General features: G+C 38.7%; 1 protein-coding gene across 6 annotated transcripts in view; it reads left to right on the top strand.

Annotated features, from left to right (window-relative positions):
- Positions 1-22,038, top strand: part of LOC110463013 — a 29,262-nt gene extending 7,224 nt beyond the window's left edge. For 5 of the 6 annotated variants that reach the window (XM_021517328.1, XM_021517327.1, XM_021517326.1 and 2 more), the window contains 3 exons: positions 359-517; positions 16,083-17,720; positions 19,012-22,038. In XM_021517328.1, coding sequence (XP_021373003.1) covers positions 16,325-17,720; positions 19,012-19,436 — 1,821 coding nt within the window. In that variant the 5' untranslated portion in view covers positions 359-517; positions 16,083-16,324 and the 3' untranslated portion in view covers positions 19,437-22,038. Of the gene's footprint in view, positions 1-358; positions 518-11,894; positions 12,122-16,082; positions 17,721-19,011 lie in introns of those variants that run through there. The other variant, XM_021517331.1, reaches the window with a different exon arrangement.
- Positions 22,039-24,776: the final 2,738 nt, after the last annotated feature.

Genomic DNA, 24,776 nt, shown 5'->3' with positions numbered 1-24,776 from the left:
CAGTATGAATGCTGTCACAGGCTAGAATTTTGTTGCATAATGATCATTTGACTTAGGCAGTTACTTTTTTAACAAATTGATAACTTTTAACAAACATATATATAATCTTATAAAAAATCATAATTGATGTATCAAGGTTACCATTTAAATGACTTCACTGACAACCGTACCATCTAATAAATTCACACATAACCAAACATTCTGTGCTTCCTTTATTGGTATATATATGCAGTTCAAAATGCAAAGAGTTGCCCTGCAGTCATGTGGGGTGTTCATAATTAAATCCTGGTATGTACGTGACATTATGTAAGATATCATACTATAGTGTTTGTATCTTTCATAGTCAATTTACTTTCAGTGAAGCTGACAGTTACATTAAAACTGTACTTGGAAAAGAATGCCTGGCAGTGACAGTTGAAATGGTGAAGAAGATGCCATATTTGAATGCAGACGAGGATTGCAGTCAAACATCTGCCACCACAATGAGGAAAGTTTTCCAAAAAAAAATTGGAAAGAAGTAATTCAATTTATTTTCTCCTAGTCTTTTTACATCTACCCATCCACCATATTGTTCACTTTGATGGTTTTGATTTGGTTATCTATTCTTATGTTAGATTTTGAACGTGTTGGGCACCATAGCACATGGTTTTACATATTTCTCCTACAGCAGCTAGCGCCTGGTTGAAAATAATTCCCTTTTGGCTAGGGAAAACATGCGCAGCCTATCCTTATACATGTGTTTTAAATATCAACTTGATATTAACACTGGGAGTGCCCCACTTCTAGACCCCTAACCAGAACTCTGCCTAATGGAAATGCAGGGAGCCTTAATTAGCAGCCCCTTTTGACCCCTCACCTCCCATTCATGTAATGTATTTTAATGCATTTTGTTGTAGAATCATAGCTTTAACTTATATTGTTCAACTTTAACTTTAACTGTTACATGATGGTACCCAAAATGGAACTCTACCCAAATTGGAACACGTTTTAAATATATGACACATCATTTTTTATTTTGCAATATAGATGAATGGTATCTATCTTTATAAAGATTTGAAATAATGTAAGCGACTGGAACAAGTTTATCTGCTGGTCTCATATATTTTGCACTTGAGCTCAATGGAAAATTTAAAAAAATGAAATGAAGAAAATTCCTTGGAAATGGTATGGGGCGAAAGCATCAAAATTGTTGTCACATTTGTAAAACTTAGATATTTTCTATTCAATTGAATTGACGTAATGAGGTCTCTAAATAGACACACATGCTGGTGATAGTCCCAAGAAATGCATAAAATGTCCTCCCATCATCAACATCCCAATTCCTACATTCTCTCACAATAACACCTTAATGTCCTCAACAGTCTGTCTTTCACTCTTTCACTTTTATTTGACATCAATTCAATTGCTTTCTCTTACATCAATTCCATCAATTTCTCCAATGTTTCATATTTTCAATTATATAACAGATTTATTAGATAAGAGAGCATACTGTCATAGTGCTCCAAAAGCTAAATAAGAAACATTTATATATAATCATAAAAAAGTGTTCCAACTTTGGTATTGTCACGTCGTTGTACTACTGTAAGTAAACACATTTTAGCGGTAGTCATATTTTAGCACTTATTTTAGCACCAATTTATCAATGCGCTAATTTATTAGCTCACCGGGTCTGTAGGACCAAGGTGAGCTTATGCCATACCATGGTGTCCGTCTGTCCGTCATCCGTCTGTCAACAATTTCTTTAAACGACTTCTTCTTCTTAACCACTGATTGGAATTTAACTAATTTTGACTGGAAGCATTCCTAGGTGGTAGGGATTCAAAATTGTACAAATGGTGGGGCTGACCCCCCAGGGGGCTGAGGGGCGGGGCCAAAAGCAGGCAATTTGGCTATACATGTATTGCCTTAAGCGACTTCTTCTCTGGAACTAAGAGATGGATATCAACCATATTTCACTGGAAGCATCCCTAGGAGGTGGGGATTCAAAATTATACAAATGGTGGGGCTGACCCCCCATGGCCAAAAGGGGTGGGGCCAAAATAAGTTTATCACTTGGAAATGGTTGAGATCCCCACCGTATAACCATATATACAATTGCTGAGTATGAAGAGAAGAATGCACAGTTGCTTCCAGGTTGGCTCTAGGGTCTGGCCCCACCCTTGGAGACATAGTCCCTGGGTCATAACTTTGAAACGGTTGAGATCCCCTCCCCAAAACTATATAAACAAATGCTGGGCATAAAGAGACGAATGCAGTCATGATAATAGAATAGACCCTGCGGTCTGACTGAACCCTTAGGGACCTAGTTTCTTAGTCACAGCTTTGAAGCAGTTGAGATCCCCACCCTATAACCATATAAACAATTGCTAAGTATAAAGAAATGAATGCACATATGCTTCCAGGATGGCCTTGGGGTCTGCCCCACCCTTGGAGACTTAACCCCTGGGTCATAACTTTGAAATGGTTAAGATCCCCACCCCAAAACTATGTATACAATTGTTGGGCATAAAGAGACGAATGCAGTCATGATTTTAGAATTGATCCCAGGGTCTGCCCCACCTTTGCAGACTTAACCGCTGGGTTATAACTTAGAAATGGTTGAGATCCCCACCCCAAAACTATAAATACAAATGCTGGGCAAAAAGAGACGAATGCAGTCATGATATTATAATTGATCCTGGATTGGCCTTGGGGTCTGGCATATTCCCTTGGATCTCAATTGGAGAATATTTTGCCATGTTTGCTTAGATATCCAGGTGAGCGATACAGGACCTCTGGGCCTCTTGTTAAAGTTTGATACTATACTAAAATTTGAGTGCGTGAAAATATATATGCCAATGGTATAGGTTTAACTGTATGGGTATGAGCTTGAGCTCCATATACATGTTTTAGTTATTGCTAGGATTATTACATCTTTTGAGGTTACTCGTATTGAACATTTATATTAACATATTGTAAAGCACATACATATTTAAAGAGCTGAGGTGGTCTTCAGTGAGTCAACAATTGAGAATGGGCAGCTCAGCCTTGGAAATTGTACAGTAACCGGAGTTACAATTGGGTATCTGCTTACAACAATTTAACCATTTCACCACTTCATGTGCATCATAACTTTTGTTTTTCAATTTACTGTAGTCTATATTGTTCATGTTTATAAGTCCCCTTTCTACCCTGACAAACTTTTTAAAAAGGTTTGATAAGGCTGCTTTTGCTGAGCTGATGAATTTAGATTGGTGAATTTTTACATCTGATTCACAAAAAGTAATTCTCATGACTTTATTGTTCTTTTGTGGTTTACCTATACTTCAGTACATAATGTACTCGTGTAAAATCAGAAGCTGTTGGCTTGTGCCCCCAGATTCCTTGTTAAGGTAATATGAAGAATGAAGTTAAGTTTAACATTTGTTTAAAGCTCAGCTGGTACAGTAAAACCTCGATAAACGGCGACCTTCTGTTCTTTGCAATTTTGGCGGTATATTGAGGTTGGCGGTATAACAAGGGAATCACCGCAAATCACCATAGTAACATGTCCATGCACTTGTGACAACACTAGTTAAACTCACTTTCAAGTAATAACCTGGACGGAGGCAATAGATAACGAGGGGTTCACATAGTGTTTTAGCACTATTGTTTTTCAAACGAGATGGCTGTATGCGAGTTTGGCGGTTTAACAGAGATATTTCAGAGGGAAAAAATCTGTTCCTCTCAAAATGTTGGCGGTAGGCAAGGGTGGTGGTTTAACGGGTGGTGGTAGAACGAGATTTTATATTGATTATTTGTTTACTTGATGAAGCAGCAGTCCATGTTACCCCAGGTATTATAAAGAAGAAATAGGTATATATCAACTGTAATGTTAAATGTCTAATGTATGGAATGTATCTTATCTGCTATTGGCAGTATGGGGCATATACTGTCAAAACTATTTTTGTAAATGGTCCTTTCTGAACAGTCAATGATCCCTTTTGCTTTTGCTTGGTGATTACGGGAGATACACTGTCATATCGTCCGTCCGTCCGTCCATCAACTTTTCGTTTAAAACGCTACTAGTCCTTAACAGCTAACTGGATTTTAACTAAATTTAGTCTGGAGCATCCATGGGCCAAGAACACTCAACTTTGTATAAACGGCGGGTGTGGCCCCTCTAGCTGGGGGCAGATCTAGAGGAGCAAGGCCCAATGGGGAAATAGAGGTAAACCTTTAAAATCCTTTTTCTACCATTAAGGGACTTCATCCCAATTTGATCTGGAGTATCCTTGGGCCAAGGGAACTCTATTTTTGTATAAACGATGGGTTTGGCCTTCACTGGGGGCAGAGGAGAGTGACCCAAGGGGGGTGGGGAAATAGAGGTAAAACTTTTTAAAATCCTTCTACTAGCGTAGGGATAAAGGGATTTTATCCCTATTTAGTCTGGGGGATCCTTGGTCCAAGGGTACTCAATTTTGTATAAAGGATGGGTGTGCCCCCCCCCCCCCCCCCCCCTGAAATCCTTTTTCATCTATAGGGTTTAAGGGATTATATCCACCATCAAGTTGTCTAGTAGTGCCTGTTACTATGATATTGTATTCATTATAACAAGATGGCTACCAGGCCACCATCTTGGATTTTGTCATTTAAAATTTGTTCTCGCTATATCTCGAGAAATAATGGATGGACCTTTCTGAAATTTCATATGTACAGACAGTACCTACCGTTGAGTGGTATATCTTTACCTCATATCAAATACTTTGAACAAATCCAGATGAGCGATACAGGCCCTCTGGGTCTCTTGTTTGTTTGAAAAACAAAATATAAAATAGATTAAGACTAAATTTATAATGAAATACATTTGGAAAGATGTACATTGTACCAATAAGTTTTGTACAAAATCATTCTTTTCTTTATTTTCTTTGCAATTTAACTAATAAAATCATAAAAATTAATTTGTGTATGTATCATGTACTGATTGGCTACAAGCCGAAAAATTGCATATAATGTCTACATGTGTACATTGATCTCTTCTGCCATTATTTTATGCATTCAGAAACTGCCATATTCATGTACCTTGAACATGTTGAATAAGTCACAAGCACTTTAACATTGCTTATTGTGAGAATTCATTTATATTATTTTAATTATATAAAGATCGATGTAAAAAGCAGAGATGGAAATTAAATAATGTAAGTCTTACCCTGCAAATTTTATTAGAGTGGGAGAAATAATCTCATTATAATAAACATTTCAATATCACATAAAAAATGAAGTCACTTTTTTATTTCCACACTTTTCAAACAATTGTCATTCCTGAAAGCTGACTGTAGAGGAGGAGATATATTGTCAAACTTCTGGGTACCAATGTGCTCCCACTACACGGGCCTCCTAAATTTGCTATTATAGTGTTGCGCCCATCTCATGGGCTTCCTATCTTAACTATGTTAGTGTTGCACCAACCTCACAAGCGTCCTATCTTTGCTATTATAATGTTGCACCCACCTCACAGGCCTCCTATCTTAGCTATTATAGTGTTGCGCCTATCTCATAGGCACCCTTTCTTAGCTATTATAGTAATGCCCCCACCTCACAGGCCTCCTATCTTAGCTATTATAGTGTTGCGCCCACCTCACGGGCCTCCTATCTCAGCTATTATAGTGTTGCCCCTATCTCATAGGCACCCTTTCTTAGCTATTATAGTAATGCACCCACCTCACAGGCCTCATATCTTAGCTATTATAGTGTTGCGCCCACCTCACTGGCCTCCTATCTTACCTATTATAGTGTTGCGCCCACCTCACGGGCCTCCTATCTTAGCTATTATAGTGTTGCCCCTATCTCATAGGCATCCTATATAGTAATGCGCCCACCTCACGGGCCTCATATCTTAGCTATTATAGTGTTGCGCCCACCTCACTGGCCTCCTATCTTAGATATTATAGTGTTGCGCCCACCTCACGTGCCTCCTATCTTAGCTATTATAATGTTGCGCCCACCTCACAGGCCTCCTATCTTAGCTATTATAATGATGCGCCCACCTCACAGGCCTTTTCTATTTGCTATTATAGTGTTGCGCCCACCTCACGGGCCTCCTATCTTAGCTATTATAATCTTGCGCCCACCTCACAGGCCTCCTCTCTCAGCTATTTAAGTGTTGCGCCCACCGCACAGGCCTCCTATCTCAGCTATTATAGTGTAGCGCCCAATCTTAGCTATTATAGTGTTGCGCCCACCTCACATGCCTATCTAAGCTATTTTAATACTGCGCCCCCCTCACGGGCCTCCTATCTTTGCTATTATAGTGTTGATCCCACCTCACGGGCCTCCTATCTCAGCTATAATAGTGTTGCGCCCACATCACGGGCTTCCTATCTTGGCTATTTAAGTGTTGCGCCCACCTCACAGGCCTCCTATCTCAGCTATTTAAGTGTTGCGCCCACCTCACGGGCCTCCTATCTCAGCTATTATAGTGTCGCCCCCACCTCACGGGCCCCCTATCTTAGCTATTTAAGTGTTGCGCCCGCCTCACAGGCCTCCTCTCTCAGCTATTTAAGTGTTACCCCTATCTCATAAGCATCCTATCTTAGCTATCATAGTGTTGTGCCCACCTCACGGGCTTCCTATCTCAGCTATTACAGTGTAGCGCCCACCGCACGGGCCTCCTATCCCAGCTATAATAGTGTTGCGCCCACCGCACAGGCCTCCTATCTCAGCTATAATAGTATTGCGCCCACCTCACCGGCCTCCTATCTCAGCTCTATCTTAGCTATTTAAGTGTTACCCCTATCTCATAGGGCCTCCTATCTCAGCAATTATAGTGTAGCGCCCACCGCACGGGCCTCCTATCCCAGCTATAATAGTGTTGCGCCCACATCAAGGGCGTCCTATCTTGGCTATTTAAATGTTGCGCCCCCCTCACAGCCCTCCTATCTTAGCTGTTATACTGTTGAGCCCACCTCACGGGCTTCCTATCATGGCTATTTAAATGTTGCGCCCTCCTCACAGGCCTCCTCTCTCAGCTATTTAAGTGTTGCGCCCGCCTCACAGGCCTCCTATCTTAGGTGTTAAAGTGTTGCGCCCACCGCACAGGCGTCCTATCTCAGCTATACTAGTGTTGGGCCCACATCATGGGCTTCCTATCTTAACTATGTTAGTGTTGCACCAACCTCACAAGCGTCCTATCTTTGCTATTATAGTGTTGAGCCCACCTCACGGGCTTCCTATCATGGCTATTTAAATGTTGCGCCCTCCTCACATGCCTATCTAAGCTATTTAAGTGTTACCCCTATCTCATAGGGCCTCCTATCTCAGCCATTTAAGTGTTGCGCCCGCCTCACAGGCCTCCTATCTTAGCTGTTAAAGTGTTGCGCCCACCTCCCAGGCCTCCTATCTCAGCAATTATAGTGTAGCGCCCATCTCACTGGCCTCCTAGCTTACCTATTATAGTTTTGCGCCCACCTCACCGGCCTCCTATCTCAGCCATTTAAGTGTTGCGCCCGCCTCACAGGCCTCCTATCTCAGCTCTATCTTAGCTATTTAAGTGTTGCGCCCACCCTACGGGCCTCCTATCTTAGCTATTATAGTGTTGCGCCCACCTCACATGCCTATCTAAGCTATTTTAATACTGCACCCACCTCACGGGCCTCCTATCTCAGCTATAATAGTGTTGCGCCCACATCACGGGCTTCCTATCTTGGCTATTTAAATGTTGCGCCCACCTCACAGGCCTCCTATCTCAGCTATTTAAGTGTTGCGCCCACCTCACGGGCCTCTTATCTCAGCTATTATAGTGTAGCGCCCACCTCACGGGCCTCCTGTCTTAGCCATTATAGTGTTGCGCACCTCACGGTCCTCCTGTCTTAGCTATTATATAATGTAGCGCCCACCTCACGGGCCTCCTAGCTCAGCTATTATAGTGTAGCGCCCCTCTCACGGGCCTCCTATCTTAGCCATTATAGTGTTGCGCACCTCACGGTCCTCCTGTCTTAGCTATTATATAATGTAGCGCCCACCTCACGGGCCTCTTATCTCAGCTATTATAGTGTAGCGCCCTCCTCACGGGCCTCCTATCTTTGCTATTATAGAGTTGATCCCACCTCACGGGCCGCCTATCTTAGCTATTATACTGTTGAGCCCCCCTCACGGGCCTCTTCTTTTTACTATTATAGTGTTGCACCCAACTCGCAGACCTATCTCAGCTATTATAGAGTTGCGCCTAGGCCTCCTATCTTAGCTATTATAATGTAGCGCCCACCTCACGGGCTTCCGGGCTTAGCTATTATAGTGTAGCGCCCCCCTCACGGGCCTCCTGTCTTAGCTATTTTAGTGTTGCGCCCACCTCACGGGCTTCCGGGCTTAGCTATTATAGTGTAGCGCCCTCCTCACGGGCCTCCTATCTTATCTGTTATAGTGTTGCGCATCTCACGGGCCTCCTGTCTTGGCTATTATAGTGTTGCGCCCATCTCACGGGCCTCCTATCTTATCTGTTATAGTGTTGCGCATCTCACGGGCCTCCTGTCTTGGCTATTATAGTGTTGCGCCCAACTCACAGTCCTATCTCAGCTATTATAGTGATGCGCCCACCTCACGGTCCTCCTGTCTTAGCTATTATATAATGTAGCGCCCACCTCACGGGCCTCCTATCCTCCTATCTCAGCTATTTAAGTTTTGCGCCCACCTCACGGGCCTCATATCTTAGCTATTATAGTGTTGAGCCCACCTCACGGGCCTCCTATCTGAGCTATTATACTTTTTGGCGCACCTCACGGGCCTCCTATCTCAGCTGTTTTAGTGTTGCGCACCTCTCGGGCCTCCTGTCTTAGCTATTTTAGTGTTGCGCCCACCTCACTGGCCTCCTATCTTAGATATTATAGTGTTGCGCCCACCCCACTGGCCTCCTACCTCAGCTATTATAGTGTTGCCCCTATCTGATAGGCACCCTTTCTTAGCTATTATAGTAATGCACCCACCTCACAGGCCTCATATCTTAGCTATTATAGTGTTACCCCTATCTCATAGGCATCCTATATAGTAATGCGCCCACCTCACGGGCCACCTATCTTAGCTGTTATAGTGTTGCCCACCTCACGGGCCTCCTGTCTTAGCTATTTTAGTGTTGCGCCCACCTCACGGGCTTCCGGGCTTAGCTATTATAGTGTAGCGCCCCCCTCACGGGCCTCCTATCTCAGCTGTTTTAGTGTTGCGCACCTCTCGGGCCTCCTGTCTTAGCTATTATATAATGTAGCGCCCACCTCACGGGCTTCCGGGCTTAGCTATTATAGTGTAGCGCCCTTCTCACGGGCCTCCTATCTTATCTGTTATAGTGTTGCGCATCTCACGGGCCTCCTGTCTTTGCTATTATAGTGTTGCTCCCACCTCACGGGCCTCCTATCTGAGCTATTATACTTTTTGGCGCACCTCACGGGCCTCCTATCTTTGCTATTATAGTCTTGATCCCACCTCACGGGCCTCCTATCTGAGCTATTATACTTTTTGGCGCACCTCACGGGCCTCCTATCTCAGCTGTTTTAGTGTTGCGCACCTCACGGGTCTCCTGTCTTAGCTATTATAGTGTAGCGCCCTTCTCACGGGCCTCCTATCTTATCTGTTATAGTGTTGCGCATCTCACGGGCCTCCTGTCTTGGCTATTATAGTGTTGCGCCCATCTCACGGGCCTCCTATTTGGGCCTCTCCTATTAGTTATTATAGTGTTGGACCCAACTCGCAGACCTATCTCAGCTAGTATAGTGTTGCGCCTAGGCCTCCTATCTTAGCTATTGTAGTGTTGCGCCCAATTCACGGAGTGAGGTATGTTAGACTGGGCCTCCATAACTAAATTTACATGTATTTATAGGAGTGAGGTATGTTAGACTTGGCCTCCATAACTAACTTTACAGGTATATATAGGAGTTAGTTAGGGTAGACTGGGTCTCCATAACTTACTTTACATGTATATGCAGGAGATTAGTTATTATAGTGTTGCACTTACGTCACATGCCTCCTATCTTAGCTATTTTAGTAATGTAATAGTGTTGCGCCCACATCACGGGCTTCCTATCTTGTCTATTTAAATGTTGCGCCCACCTCACAGGCCTCCTATCTTTGCTATTAAACTGTTACGCCCACCTGTTGGGCCTCTTCTATTAGTTATTATAGTGTTGGACCCAACTCGCAGACCTATCTCAGCTAGTATAGTGTTGCGCCTAGGCCTCCTATCTTAGCTATTATACTGTTGCGCCCACCTCACGGGCCTCCTGTCTTAGCCATTATAGTGTTGCGCACCTCACGGTCCTCCTGTCTTAGCTATTATATAATGTAGCGCCCACCTCACGGGCTTCCGGGCTTAGCTATTATAGTGTAGCGCCCCCCTCACGGGCCTCCTGTCTTAGCTATTATAGTGTTGCGCCCACCTCACGAGCTTCCTATCTTGGCTATTATAGTGTAGCGCCCATCTCACGGGCCTCCTATCTTAGCTGTTATAGTGTTGCGCACCTCACGGGCCTCCTGTCTTAGCTATTATAGTGTTGCGCCCACCTCACAGGCTTCCTATTTTAGCTATTATAGTGTAGCGCCCACCTCACAGGCCTCCTATCTTAGCTGTTACAGTGTTGCTCATCTCACGGGCCTCCTATCTTAGCTGTTATAGTGTTGCGCACCTCACGAGCCTCCTGTCTTAGCTATTATAGTGTTGCACCCCCCTCACGGGCCTCCTATCTTAGCTATTATAGTGTTGCATCCACCTCACGGGCCTCCTATCTTAGCTATTATAGTGTTACCCCTATCTCATAGGCATCCTATCTTAGCTATTTTAGTAATGCGCCCCCCTCACGGGCCTCCTGTCTTAGCTATTATAGTGTTGCGCCCACCTCACGGGCCTCCTATCTTAGCTATTATAGTGTTGCGCACCTCACGGGTCTCCTGTCTTAGCTATTATAGTGTTGCACCCACCTCACGGGCCTCCTATCTTAGATATTATAGTGTTACGCCCACCTCACGGGCCTCCTATCTTAGCTTTTATAGTGTTGCACCCACCTCACGGGCCCCCTATCTTAGCTATTATAGTGTTGCGCCAACCTCACTGGCCTCCTATCTTAGCTATTGTAGTGTTGCGCCCAATTCACGGAGTGAGGTATGTTAGACTGGGCCTCCATAACTAAATTTACATGTATTTATAGGAGTGAGGTATGTTAGACTTGGCCTCCATAACTAACTTTACAGGTATATATAGGAGTTAGTTAGGGTAGACTGGGTCTCCATAACTTACTTTACATGTATATATAGGAGTGAGGTATGCTAGTCTGGGCCTCCATAACTAACTTTAAATATATATTTAGGAGTGAGGTAGGTTAGACTGGGCCTCAATAACTTATTTTTCATGTATATATAGGTGTCAGGTAGGCTAGACTGGGCCTCCATAACTAACTTTACATGTATATGTAGGAGTCAGATTTGTTAGACTGTGCCTCCATAGCTAACTTTAAATATATATTTAGGAGTGAGGTAGGTTAGACTGGGCCCCGGTAACTTACTTTACATGTATATGCAGGAGTGAGGTAGGTTAGACTGGACCTCCATAACTAACTTTACATGTATATATATGTGTCAGGTATGTTAGACTGGGCCTCCGTAACTTACTTTACATGTATATATAAGTTAGACTGGGCCTCCATAAATAACTTTACATGGTAATGTATAAGTTAGGAAAGTTAGACCTGGCCTCTATAACTATCTTTACAGGCATAGAAAGGAGTCGGGTTAGTTAGACTCGGCATTTATAACTTACTTTACAGGTATATATAAGAATCAGATAGGCTAGACCTGGTTTATATTCGGGAGTCAGGTGAATTGGCTTCCATAACTTACTTAATATGTATTATGTATGGGTCAGATAGGCTTGAATGGGCCTCCGTACAATCAGCATACAATTTTATTCAGGTATTGTACCGAATGAATGGAACGATTTTTGAAGGATTATTCCGCGCTTAAGTAGATTTTTATAATTTGTGTGTACAGAGATTAGTTTCGATTATTTACCAGTTGTTCTGGCATTTAACTCGATACATATTGATTGCCGCCTAACAGGTGATTTCCTCAGGTTTCACTGTCGACTTCGGGACTATGTAACGTAGATCGGGAACGTTTCCTGGCTCCGTGGGTAAGTTATTTGTTTGTAGATAAGCATTTTCAGTTAAAATGTTTGGTATTTTTCACCTTAATGGTATGAATATTGATGATAGCTGTATCAGACTGGCTGAACGGGTATAGGGGTGTAGACATACCTGTACTTTATCTGGTGTATACATTATATATATTACCATGCAGGCTAACGGTACATATTTGCATTTATAAATACATTATTTATGTTCATTCATTTATAAACTAAATAAAAATAAGATCTTTAACGAGTTTTATGACATGGCATTTATAAGACGAGTCTAGATTTGTTTGTAACTCTATAAGCTTTCGTTTTATTTCCGTGGTTTTAAACTTAGAGGGTGTATTGACGCGGGGAAAATGGGTAAAGTGTATGGTACAAGTCCCGGATCCTAGACACAATTTGATATGACTTTCACTTTTGTTGTTGTTGATAATACTGAAATTAAACATTGTGAGACCTGTAGTTTTTATACTACCATCGACACGGACCAAACAAAATATATAGCAAAAATGAATCACTAACGAGCGATGTCCCGTCCCCCTCCCGTCCACTCCTCGTCCCCTTCTGTCCCCGTCCCCTCCCGTCCCCGTCCGTCCCCGTCCCCTTACTCCAATCATGACCTAATGTGTTTATATGTAATAATTAATTCCCAACTTTAGAGCATTTTGTAAGTTCGGGATTAACTAGATTGATGCGTTCTGTCGCTTACTACTTACCATACAGAGCACCTACTATCGTCTGTGGATTTCCGTAGGGTCATAGTGTCTTCGCTCTTGTCAAACCTGGCTTTATACTGTCTGCACCGCGCGTAATGGTATTTCAGACATAGCTACAATCTAAAGGATGCACTAAGAAGAGTCTTAATGGCGTCTTTAAGCAACCCAACTTCTAAAAGTGACTTTACATTTATAATATGCTTGTTAGATTGCAACTTGTCTATGTCTGATATATGTTGTTTTTATTTGAAAGAATTAAGAAGTACCCTGACATCGAGAGAGAAACGTGTAACGTCTTTCTGACAGTGACATATAACTGTATTGTAGGATCAACCTTGACATCTAGTGAAAAAACGTGTAACCTCACTCTTAAGCAATGACGACATCGTTACACCTGTATAAAGGGTTCATCCCGACATCTTATACACTGTGAGCAACGTGTAATCTCACTGGAAATAGAAACACGGGTCTGCATATATATATATATATATAAATAAAGCAAAACACGAAGACTAGTATATACTTTCAGGCCGATTATTTATATTTTTACCGTCACATGGACATTTAAAACTATGTATCACTATATATATATATATATATATGTGTGTAAATAAAAGCCATAAAAATGACCAACATATCTAAATTTCTAATGAGATTTACTTATAAATCAAGTATCCATTAGTTGCACTTGTATAGGTGTTAAGTGATTGCGTTATCCTGAGATAAGGTTGTATACAAAGGATAACAATAATCCTAGTATAATGTGCGAGGACTACGGCTGGTCACAGTGGGAATGTTGCACGTGTGAAAAGTATCAAGACTCGAAGCCTAGGAACAAGTGGTAAATCTTTACTTGGAAAAAGTAAACAAAACATCGTTAGATATTATTATAGTCCTACGGAAATATAACCGGTATTGATGATGTATGACATGTTAAGATGTTTGTAGTATTTAAGTCAAATATTGGTACAATCGGCGGGGTAAATAAGACATTCAGTCCACTCATATAACGTAACTAGGCATTTACAAGGTTAATAAACAACGGACTGAATGACACCTAGCGTCAACAGACTGTGTAGCGGGGCCATGCAAATGGAACCTTTTGTTGGAATGTGTATAGCGTTTCAGACATGTAAACACAATTTTGATCAATTGACATTTCCATTAATCATGAACTGACTTATCGCCAGATAGATCAATATGTTTTATGTAGATATTGAACCAGCAGTGATTTACGGGCCATACGACCAACTTATACTGAGTATCTAGAGTTACATCCCTTACATATATTACATGCGCACCTTTCAAAGCTGCCCTTACTTATATGATAATAATAATAATTCGAGGTTCTTATATACCGCTTTATCACAACCTAGTTCGTAGGTTGTCTCAAAACGGTTTATAAATTATTATCCGTGGTTATAGGGCCTTTGCAACCAGCCAATACCTTTCTCAACTCCCTGGGGAGCACACAGCTAGCATTCAACAATTCTAGCACTGCCCAACCACGAACTCATTTACAGCTGAGTAGCCTTCGGTCACGAGCCCGACGTCCTACCACTAGACTACCGTGCCTCCTAAATCATTAATTAGTCTAATTAACGTTCTTTAAATCATATTTTCACTCTCTATGAAACATGATATCTATCATAGTAAGGTTTTGTCTAAAGTATTTCAGAGGTTTATATAACAACCGGCAGTGTACGCCAGTTACATTGATTATCAATAAACAGTCTAATCAAGCTTAGGTCCAGGATAAATCGATTACTAACGAGTGTAATCCCTGCTGGTAATCTTTAGGCTTAATTTGACTTTCTCCAGTACGATGATCCGCTTCAAGTATTGTATTAAAAAACCTATGCGTAATACCTTGCCTAATATTGTATATATATATATATATTTGTTCACAAAAATATCTTTATAATGTAAACATGTATAAATCTATCAAAATAAAAACAACTCCTATATTTGTAGAATTAAATAATAAAATGTAAGTGAGTGAGTGAGCTCTCACAAAATCTACTTCCACTACATGGTGCATAACATGATTTGCTATATGTGTGACCTAACTAATGAGAGAGGCAAGCAGTGTTCTCAACACGTGGGCATTTATCTACCCTCAAAACTATCGCCGAAGGATTGAAACTTTTACCAATTAAGAGTTTCTATCGGGTCTGATGTCGTCACCAGTGTTATGAATACAATTCAGTTAAAATATACAAAACAAATTATGAAAAACTCTCATGTATATATAACATGGTAGAGGCTAGTATCAGGATGGTAGAGACTAGTGTCTGGATGGTAGAGGCTATTATATATCTGGATGGTAGAGGCTGGTATCTGGATGGTAGAGGCTAGTATCCCTACCTTGATTTGTCGTCTTGAACGATAGTCTACATTTTAACCCGTCTACGTTGATCCAGAAGAATAAAACAATAGGTCAATGACCACGTTAAGTCACCCATTATTAACATTTTAGTGACCTCAGCCTGAAACCGAGTATATTTAACAACTGAGTGATCGTTCGTTATACTGTATTGGGAAAATTACAAGAATGCATATATCGTGACGCCTTTTAAATTCCATCACGCGAGCGTTAGATTTCTAATTCGCTTACTACACACGCCTGTCTACAGCAACAGATACAGAATACATTTCATAATCCCTATCATCTCAAACTTTTTGTTAATTGTATCCTGAAATATTGGAAGCAAAATCATCATAACCAGAAAATGGTCAATTTACAATTAGTTTCATTGAATTAAGCTCACATTTATAAGTTGTGAAATTGACGCAATACAAGTGCAAAACAGCTCTAAAAAGTGCCATAGAAAATAGTTTGATATTCCTCACAAAATCAGAATTCACCAACTTCGTATTAAAACGACTCCAGAAGACATGCTGTGGAATTTCAATAACGACTTAAATTTATTAGATGTTGGCACAAATGTGAATATTAAAATCGTATTTGAAAAACTTGAAAAATCTTTAAGAAATTAGGCCCCACAGTTTTTCTTACTCAATTTGTTATTTTGATTGGACAATCACATAAGTAACCAAAGAGAATTCGTCATTGACTATTTGCACTATATTTTGAATCGTCAAGCCGGGCAGGATAACCTTAACCATCTTGCATTTAATTGTGTTATCCTTTAAGAACGCTCCGTTGTTTTCTCACGTTATCTTGCGGTTTGACATGTACGTCATATGATACAAACATGATCTTTTTGTATTTTCTTTAGGTCACGTAACGAACCAAAATCCCACAAGGTGATATATCTTCAGACAGGCTAAAGAAAACCTGAATTGGGGCCACGAAGGTGTGCCGATGAAGATGTTTATCTATTAGTCTACCAGTTGGCTCACAGCGCTTTCGACTTAAATTATCACACAGTCTTCTGTTTTTGGAATGTTCCCCATACTATACAACTGATCCCACTGTCTGTGATATATATTTGACTAAGATCTGAAGACATCACCAACAATGCCGCCCCAGACTAGCCTTCAATTCTTCAGGAAGCGACAGACCGTCGACATACTGTTACTGGAACGTCCACAGAGTCTGTCCGCTTTCTACCATGCCGTGGAAACTGCATTGAAGGACATTGAAATCCAGCTAATAGAGGTTCAAGCGTCCTTTTACGGCCGCACGCGTACTATTGAGGACGAGATCCAACAATGGATGCCTGCTCTGGAACACACTATGCAGTTCGCTAAGGTGGCGGACCTGATCTGTAAGGATAATCTACAAAATCTTTTTGACCTGTACGAACGGTCAATGGGAGATCCCACTATGGAGGTCAAATTCGACAAGGCCTCTGTGCAAGCCGTCATGCAGGTCATTGATAAAGTAGTTACGTACCTGAAGACGGGGTTGTCCTCCATTAAGGAAACGCTAAACACTATCATATGTTTCATGAAGAAGTACTGCTTGAGTTTCGTTGGAACTGACGGAGATTCATTTTTAGAAACTGCGACAAACTACGAGAAGCAAAGACGGGATTATTCCAATGCAATTCAGATTAATTTGGATGACATCACACAGATGGCGGAACGCTTTGATAAACAGGGTATCCATTTGCAGGAGTTAGGGTCTATTCCAAGGGCCCTTGCAGAAAAATACGAATGCAAGCATGTACCTTTACTCGTTATGTTTCCAGGGGCGTGTGAAAATATCAGAAACGCTTGTATCGGTGTCCGGAAATGGATCCAAGCCGATCACGGCTATCAGACATTCCTTCTGTACGATCTACAAGATCTCGAAAAGAGACGCGATGACTTCAGTAAGATTCTCCGTGATTTACAGCTAACGGCCTCTCATCTTGACCACAGAGTAAAGGTTTGTAAGAGAGACATCAATGACAGTGAAGCAGAACTCAAACGGTTACTATCTAAGGAAAAGATGGTCAAGCGCCAGTCGGAAAGTCTTGGTCACGAGCTCAAAGACCTTGAGCTAGAAATAGGGTACCGCGAAATCCGTCGAGAACAGATGAAAAATAATGAACCAACACGTGGCAACAAAGAGAAACTCGATCAGAATTTGACAGAACTGGAGGATTATAAAGCTAAGCGACTGGTAATAGACAGGAAATACGAGGATATGAAACGAAAACTCCACTTCCTTCAACTGAAACGTGAAAAAAAGAACCAGAAAGAAGACGAACTTGTGGGATTACGAAAAGAACACAAAACCGCCAGAAAGGAACTAAGGAAGACAGAGCTCGAGAAAGAAAGACTACAAATGAATATCGTGAAAATGAGAGAAATCATTCGTTTTAAGACCAGTCCTGAAGTGTTGAAGAAGTTGTTTTATAATATGCCTCTTACCAGTAAGAACACTGCTCTTACAAAACGGAGAAAGGGAGCTGGCAATGTTGTGGGTAAGTATCGCACAGTACTTATATAGTTATCTCGTAGACGATGCACACTACACACAAATACCGAGACAATAGTAGGGCTAATATTCACATTTACATACTATATTAAAAAAGAAAACGAAAACCTAAATGAAGATAAATAAATAAATGAATAATAAAAGCAATCAATAAAAATAAATAAATGATCTTACGTTGGTAAGCGGATGATATAGGTTCATATCACTGCCTGATTTTTATATTTCCGTAGCCTAGGATAATTGGTGATAACCCAAATCACAACCAACCAACGCATATAGCGAAAACTTCTGGAGACAAAATCCTCTCAATCAGGGAGGCGGCAGTCCTGGTTTTATGTAACTACTTGTATCTCCTGTTGAGTGCGTTGTCTTCCGACATAAACAGTCAAATAATAATTTTAAAACATCAGAAAGGCGTCAATTGTTCACATAGAAACATACCTATCTTTGGAATTATATAACCGTGATTGGGTCAGATTGCAGACATATTAGCTAATTAATACTATGGTCCATATGTGGACGTCATCCTAGTTGTGACGTTAGATACAACTGACCTTCCCTTGATGATGGCTGTTCAAATAATTTAAAAGTGGATCCTATACGTGATTCTATTTCATACGTAAATTTGTGAAACGAGTCCAAGAAATGTTCATGATCGAGCCAATGGTTAACTAAAACAAAAATTTATGACAAGAAAATGAGGCAAATTGAAAGCAGTTCACGCACTTTATTATATGTAAATTATGTTTTTAGACAATAACCGTTGTACCGCAATAACCTGCGTTTGCATATTTGCATAAAAGGGAACAAGCAAACAATAAAATTATAAGTTGATGATATACAACTTTTGCATTCAGCCTTATGAAAAAGGAGGAAACATACCAATGTTTCAACAAAAACGTGATTCGAATTCAAAATCCATAAATTTAAGGCAAAATATGAACAAATGTAAAATCTCCATGAAAACCCTTTGAAAATATAACAAAACATTAGATAGATGTTCCGGAAGGACAAGTGTCTTCTGTTTTATCGACGATACCTGTTATGCAACTGTAAATCCAAGAAATGTCACGTCTTAAAGCAAGAAATACGATAATGAAAACGAAACAACGCCACCGATCTTCATATCAAACAAGAAAATAGCATACCTCCCACAGAGATAATGACGGTGACCATAACACATGTGTATGGTCTTCATGTTCCTGTATGTCTCGAATAACATTGCATATCAGCAAAAGAGTATATCTGTTTACTAAAATAAATATATTTTATTGCAGACAAGCTAGAGAGGGCATCTCGAGTGGTCTCCATTCACATCGACGGAGAATGGCCGAAGCTGTACCGGGCACTTCCGTTCTATCCGCCGCGCGGGGACGAGAACGTCCGAATGGATATTGACGAGATAGGGCGTGTGTTCATGCGCGATATACAGGAAACGCAGGCCAAGCAGGCTCTGGCCAGGTGGCGTAGAATGCACAACAGGGCAAGTGTAGACGATCTTAAGGCTGCCCTCACACAAATCAAACGGAAGGACATTGCTGATGAAATAGAGACAGAACTTGCCAAACGTGCGATTAAAGTGAAACAAGATAATTTACAGAAGGCGGAGTCCCCTACTAGAACTGTTCGCTTCCCCAGGGTATTAGTACAGCCCTCTCAGACACCTCGCTCCCGGAACAGTGGCATGCTATTTGCACGATAAAGTTTGTCTTGTGACTTCAGAAAAAGAACGGCATGTTGTATGCACGATAGGGTTGGTCTAGCGGCTTCATATTCAACGCTACCTGAACAATGGCATGCTGTGCATTCGCCAGGGTTAGTCCAAGACTCAGTGATTTCGAAACAATGGCATGCTGTAAAGTTGCCAGGGTTAGTCTCAGATTCAGTGATCTCGAAACAATGGCATGCTGTAAAGTCACCAGGGTTAGTCTCAGACTTAGTGATCCCAAAACAGGGGCATGCTGTAAAGTCACCAGGGTTAGTCTCAGACTCAGTGATCTCGAAACAATGGCATGCTGTAAAGTCACCAGGGTTAGTCTTAGACTTAGTGATCCCAAAACAGGGGCATGCTGTAAAGTCACCAGGGTTAGTCTCAGACTCAGTGATCCCAAAACAGGGGCATGCTGTACACAGGCAAGAGCAATTCTAGCCCAGAGATCTGTAAATCAATGAAAGATGTATGTTTGGACCTATGACGATAGTAAGAGAGTATTTTAACACGTTCATAACGTAACATATAAATGAAAACTTATTTAATTTGTAAAATTACACTAAGACGTTTATTAACGGAAACTGATCGTTCTGGGCGTTCATAAGTATCTATAAATATATATATCATGCCATGAAAGTCTATACTACACAAACAGCAGTTCGTGTCGTTATCGTGTGAATGTAGGTAATATAGTAACTACAGAACGTCTGCGCTTAGGAATAAAAAATGCTGACGTAAACAGATAAGATTTAATATCTTTTGAATTTGGTAGGTGTTTCGACCTTTAGGTACAGTATGTACTAGAATGTTGCATTTCATTCCGAAACGCCGACTTTCATAGGTCACATTTTGATATCTTGTAAATAAAATAAAACGCCTACATTTACATGGCTGGTAAATGCCTAGTTCACAATCTCTCCGGTCTGTTCATATTTGCAGATCGTGTCAATAAGCAACAAAATTTACACGAATATTTGGTACAAAACCAACTGCCCGTGATGATACTATTACTATAATACATCACTGGAAACAAAAGCATCTAGCAATACTCATAAACGCCCTATCAATATTCTCAGATCTCGGTTATACATTGTTTCTAGTAAAAAAAAGATCAAAGAAATTAAACGGTACTGCACGACTAATTAAAACAAACATTCAGTGCTTTGGGAGATTAAGAAAGACACATTAGATCGCAAGGAAGATACTATGCACAATTTAACACAACACAATTGAAGATAAATGATTTGAAATTTGTTTATTCTTCCAATGAGAGATTTTAATTACGAAATAAAACTAATGAGTGCTCCGAACATGTATGCAATGTTCTTCGTGGGACTGTTTATGCATTATCTCTGTCCATACAATCGTTTTTGTGATCCTGACTGAATTCACTTGTAGGATTGTGGTTATTCCTATTTAGGGTTAGGGTTAGGGATCAGGTAAGTAATTCATCGTATAATACATGTACCTGACCCTGCTCATTTACCGAGCACAGGCTCTTTGATCTTTGCAGCAGTTGTGAGTTATTTCCCTTGGCACTCCATAAGAGAACATTTTGGTCTTACGTTTAGAGTTGTCTTCCATCTGTCATTTTATAATGGATTTACCAATATGTTTGATCAAAGATAACAAAAGAATGGATAAATACGAAAGGTTTTCAAACACACAAGTTTTGTTAAGAGACACAAGTTAAAGGAGAATCAATATCACAATGGAAACAAATCAAAGGATATTTGAATCATCCCACACAACTAACTTAAAATCGAATAAACGACTTGTCAGAATAAAATGTCTGTTAAAATAAAATAACGTTCTGTGAGTGGTATCAAACATTTAAGGGGTAACAAATACTGAATTATCAAGACAGAATCGGGATTCTAAATCTACTTACTTTGAAACATAAAAGAGAGTAAATATGATTCATTTACAAAATGGTATTGGAGGCTTAAAACACGATAAAAAACCAAGAAGTCTCCTACTCAGAAAAATAATGAGTAATTTGAACTTTTAAAAAAGACTTGTCAACCATTTGATTTCCTCTCCTAATACCGATATCACATCGTCGACTTCAACAACGTTGGATGTTCGACTTGGTAAAGGGGTACCTAAACAAGAACTTATATGCCAAAGGTTTTACGGAGGACATGTTATGAAGATACTCTGTATGGTTTGAAATGTCGTGGAGCAATATTAATGTAAATAACAGAAATCAGAAAGGTGTAAAACAGACATCCCTCTGATACACACTATTCTTATACCTGGCAGTGCATCAGATAAACAGGTTGAAGCCAATTAATCATAACACGTAAGTTATTTATGTAATTAATCAACAGAGTATACCAATAGTAAACAGCTTTATTTTTGTAATAAATCAACAGAGTATAGCAATAATAAACAGCTTTATTTGTGTATTAAATCAACAGAGTATAGTAATAATAAACAGCTATATTTGTGTAATAAATCAACAGAGTATAGCAACAATAAACAGCTTTATTTGTGTAATAAATCAACAAAGTATATCAATAATAAACAGCTTTATTTGTATAAAAATCAACAGAGTATATCAAGTATAAACAGCTTTATTTGTGTAATAAATCAACAGAGTACATCAACAATAAACAGCTCTATTTATGTAATAAATCAACAGAGTATATCAATAATAAGCAGCTTTATTTGTGTAATAAATCAACAGAGTATATCAATAATAAGCAGCTTTATTTGTGTGATAAATCAACAGAGTATATCAATAATAAGCACCTTTATTTGTGTAATTAATCAACAGAGTATAGCAAGAATCAACAAAGTATATCAATAATAAGGAGCTTTATTTGTGTAATTAATCAACAAAGTATATTAATAATAAACAGCTTTATTTGTGTAATAAATCAACAGAGTATAGCAATTATAATCAGCTTTATTTGTGTAATAAATCATCAGAGTATAGTAATAATAAACAGCTATATTTGTATAATAAATCAACAGAGTAAAGCAACAATAAACAGCTTTATTTGTGTAATTAATCAACAGAGTATAGCAACAATAAACAGCTTTATTTGTGTAATAAATCAACAGAGGGTAGCGATAATAAACAGCCTTATTTGTGTAATAAATCAACAGAGTATAGCAACAATAAACAGCTTTATTTGGGTAATAAATCAACAGAGTATAGCAATAATAAACAGCTTTATTTGGGTAATAAATCAACAGAGTATAGCAATAATAAACAGCTTTATTTGTGTAATAAATCAACAGAGTATATCAATAATAAACAGCTATATTTGTGTAATAAATCAACAGAGTATAGCAACAATAAACAGCTTTATTTGGGTAATAAATCAACAGAGTATAGCAATAATAAACAGCTTTATTTGGGTAATAAATCAACAGCGTATAGCAATAATAAACAGCTCTATTTGTGTAATAAATCAACAGAGTATAGCAATAATAAACAGCTATATTTGTGTAATAAATCAACAGAGTATAGCAAGAGTCAACAAAGTATATCAATAATAAACAGCTTTATTTGTAATAAATCAACAGAGTATATCAATAATAAACAGCTTTATTTGTAATAAATCAACAGAGTATATCAATAATAAACACTCTATTTGTGTAATAAATCAACAGAGTATAGCAAGAATCAACAAAGTATATCAATAATAAACAGCTTTATTTGTGTAATACATCAACAGAGTATAGCAATTATAAACAGCTTTATTTGTGTAATAAATCAACAGAGTATAGTAATAATAAACAGCTATATTTGTATAATAAATCAACAGAGTAAAGCAACAATAAACAGCTTTATTTGTGTAATAAATCAAAAGAGTATAGCAACGATAAAAAGCTTTATTTGTGTAATAAATCAACAGAGTATATCAATAATAAACTGCTTTATTTTTGTAAAAAAATCAACAGAGTATATCGATAATAAAAGCTTTATTTGTGTAACAAATCAGCAGAGTATAACAATTATAAATAGCTTTATTTGTGTAACAAATCAACAGAGTATAGCAACAATAAACAGCGTTATTTGTGTAAGAAATCAACAGAGTATATCAATAATAAACAGCTTTATTTGTATAAAAATCAACAGAGCATAGCAACAATAAACAGCATTATTTGTGTAATAAATCAACAGAGTATAGCAACAATAAACAGCTTTATTTGTGTAACAAATCAACAGAGTATATCAATAATAAACAGCTTTATTTGTGTAATAAATCAACAGAGTACATCAACAATAAACAGCTCTATTTATGTAATAAATCAACAGAGTATATCAATAATAAATAGCTTTATTTGTGTAATAAATCAGGAGAGTATATCAATAATAAACAGCTTTACTTGTATAAAAATTAACAGAGCACATCAATAATAAACAGCTTTATTTGTATAAAAATCAACATAGTATATCTATAATAAACAGCAACAGAGTATAGCAAGAATCAACAAAGTATATCAATAATAAACAGCTTTATTTGTGTAATCAATCAACAGAGTATATCAATAATAAACAGCTTTATTTGTAATAAATCAACAGAGCATATCAATAATAAACAGCTTTATTTGTATAAACATCAACATAGTATAACCATAATAAACAGCTTTATTTGTGTAATATTTGTGTAATAAATCAACAGAGTATAGCAAGAATCAACAAAGTATATCAATAATAAACAGCTTTATTTGTGTAATAAATCAACATAGTAGAACAACAATGAACAGCTTTACTTGTATAAAAATCAACAGAGCATATCAATAATAAACAGCATTATTTGTGTAATAAATCAACAGAGTAGAACAACAATGAACAGCTTTACTTGTATAAAAATCAACAGAGCATATCAATAATAAACAGCATTATTTGTGTAATAAATCAACAGAGTATAGCAATAATAAACAGCTTTATTTGTATAAACATCAACATAGTATAACCATAATAAACAGCTTTATTTGTGTAATAAATCAACAGAGTAGAACAACAATGAACAGCTTTACTTGTATAAAAATCAACAGAGCATATCAATAATAAACAGCTTTATTTGTGTAATAAATCAACAGAGTAGAACAACAATGAACAGCTTTACTTGTAGAAAAATCAACAGAGCATATCAATAATAAACAGCTTTATTTGTATAAAAATCAACAGAGCATAGCAACAATAAACAGCATTATTTGTGTAATAAATCAACAGAGTATAGCAAGAATCAACAAAGTATATCAATAATAAACAGCTTTATTTGTAATAAATCAATAGAGTATATCAATAATAAACAGCTTTATTTGTAATAAATCAATAGAGTATATCAATAATAAACAGCTTTATTT

This window comes from Mizuhopecten yessoensis, unplaced genomic scaffold, assembly GCF_002113885.1.
Source record: "Mizuhopecten yessoensis strain PY_sf001 unplaced genomic scaffold, ASM211388v2 scaffold10853, whole genome shotgun sequence".
NCBI lineage: Eukaryota > Metazoa > Mollusca > Bivalvia > Pectinida > Pectinidae > Mizuhopecten > Mizuhopecten yessoensis.
Note: the sequence above shows the minus strand (reverse complement) of the source record. Positions and strands in the feature narration are given on the sequence as shown.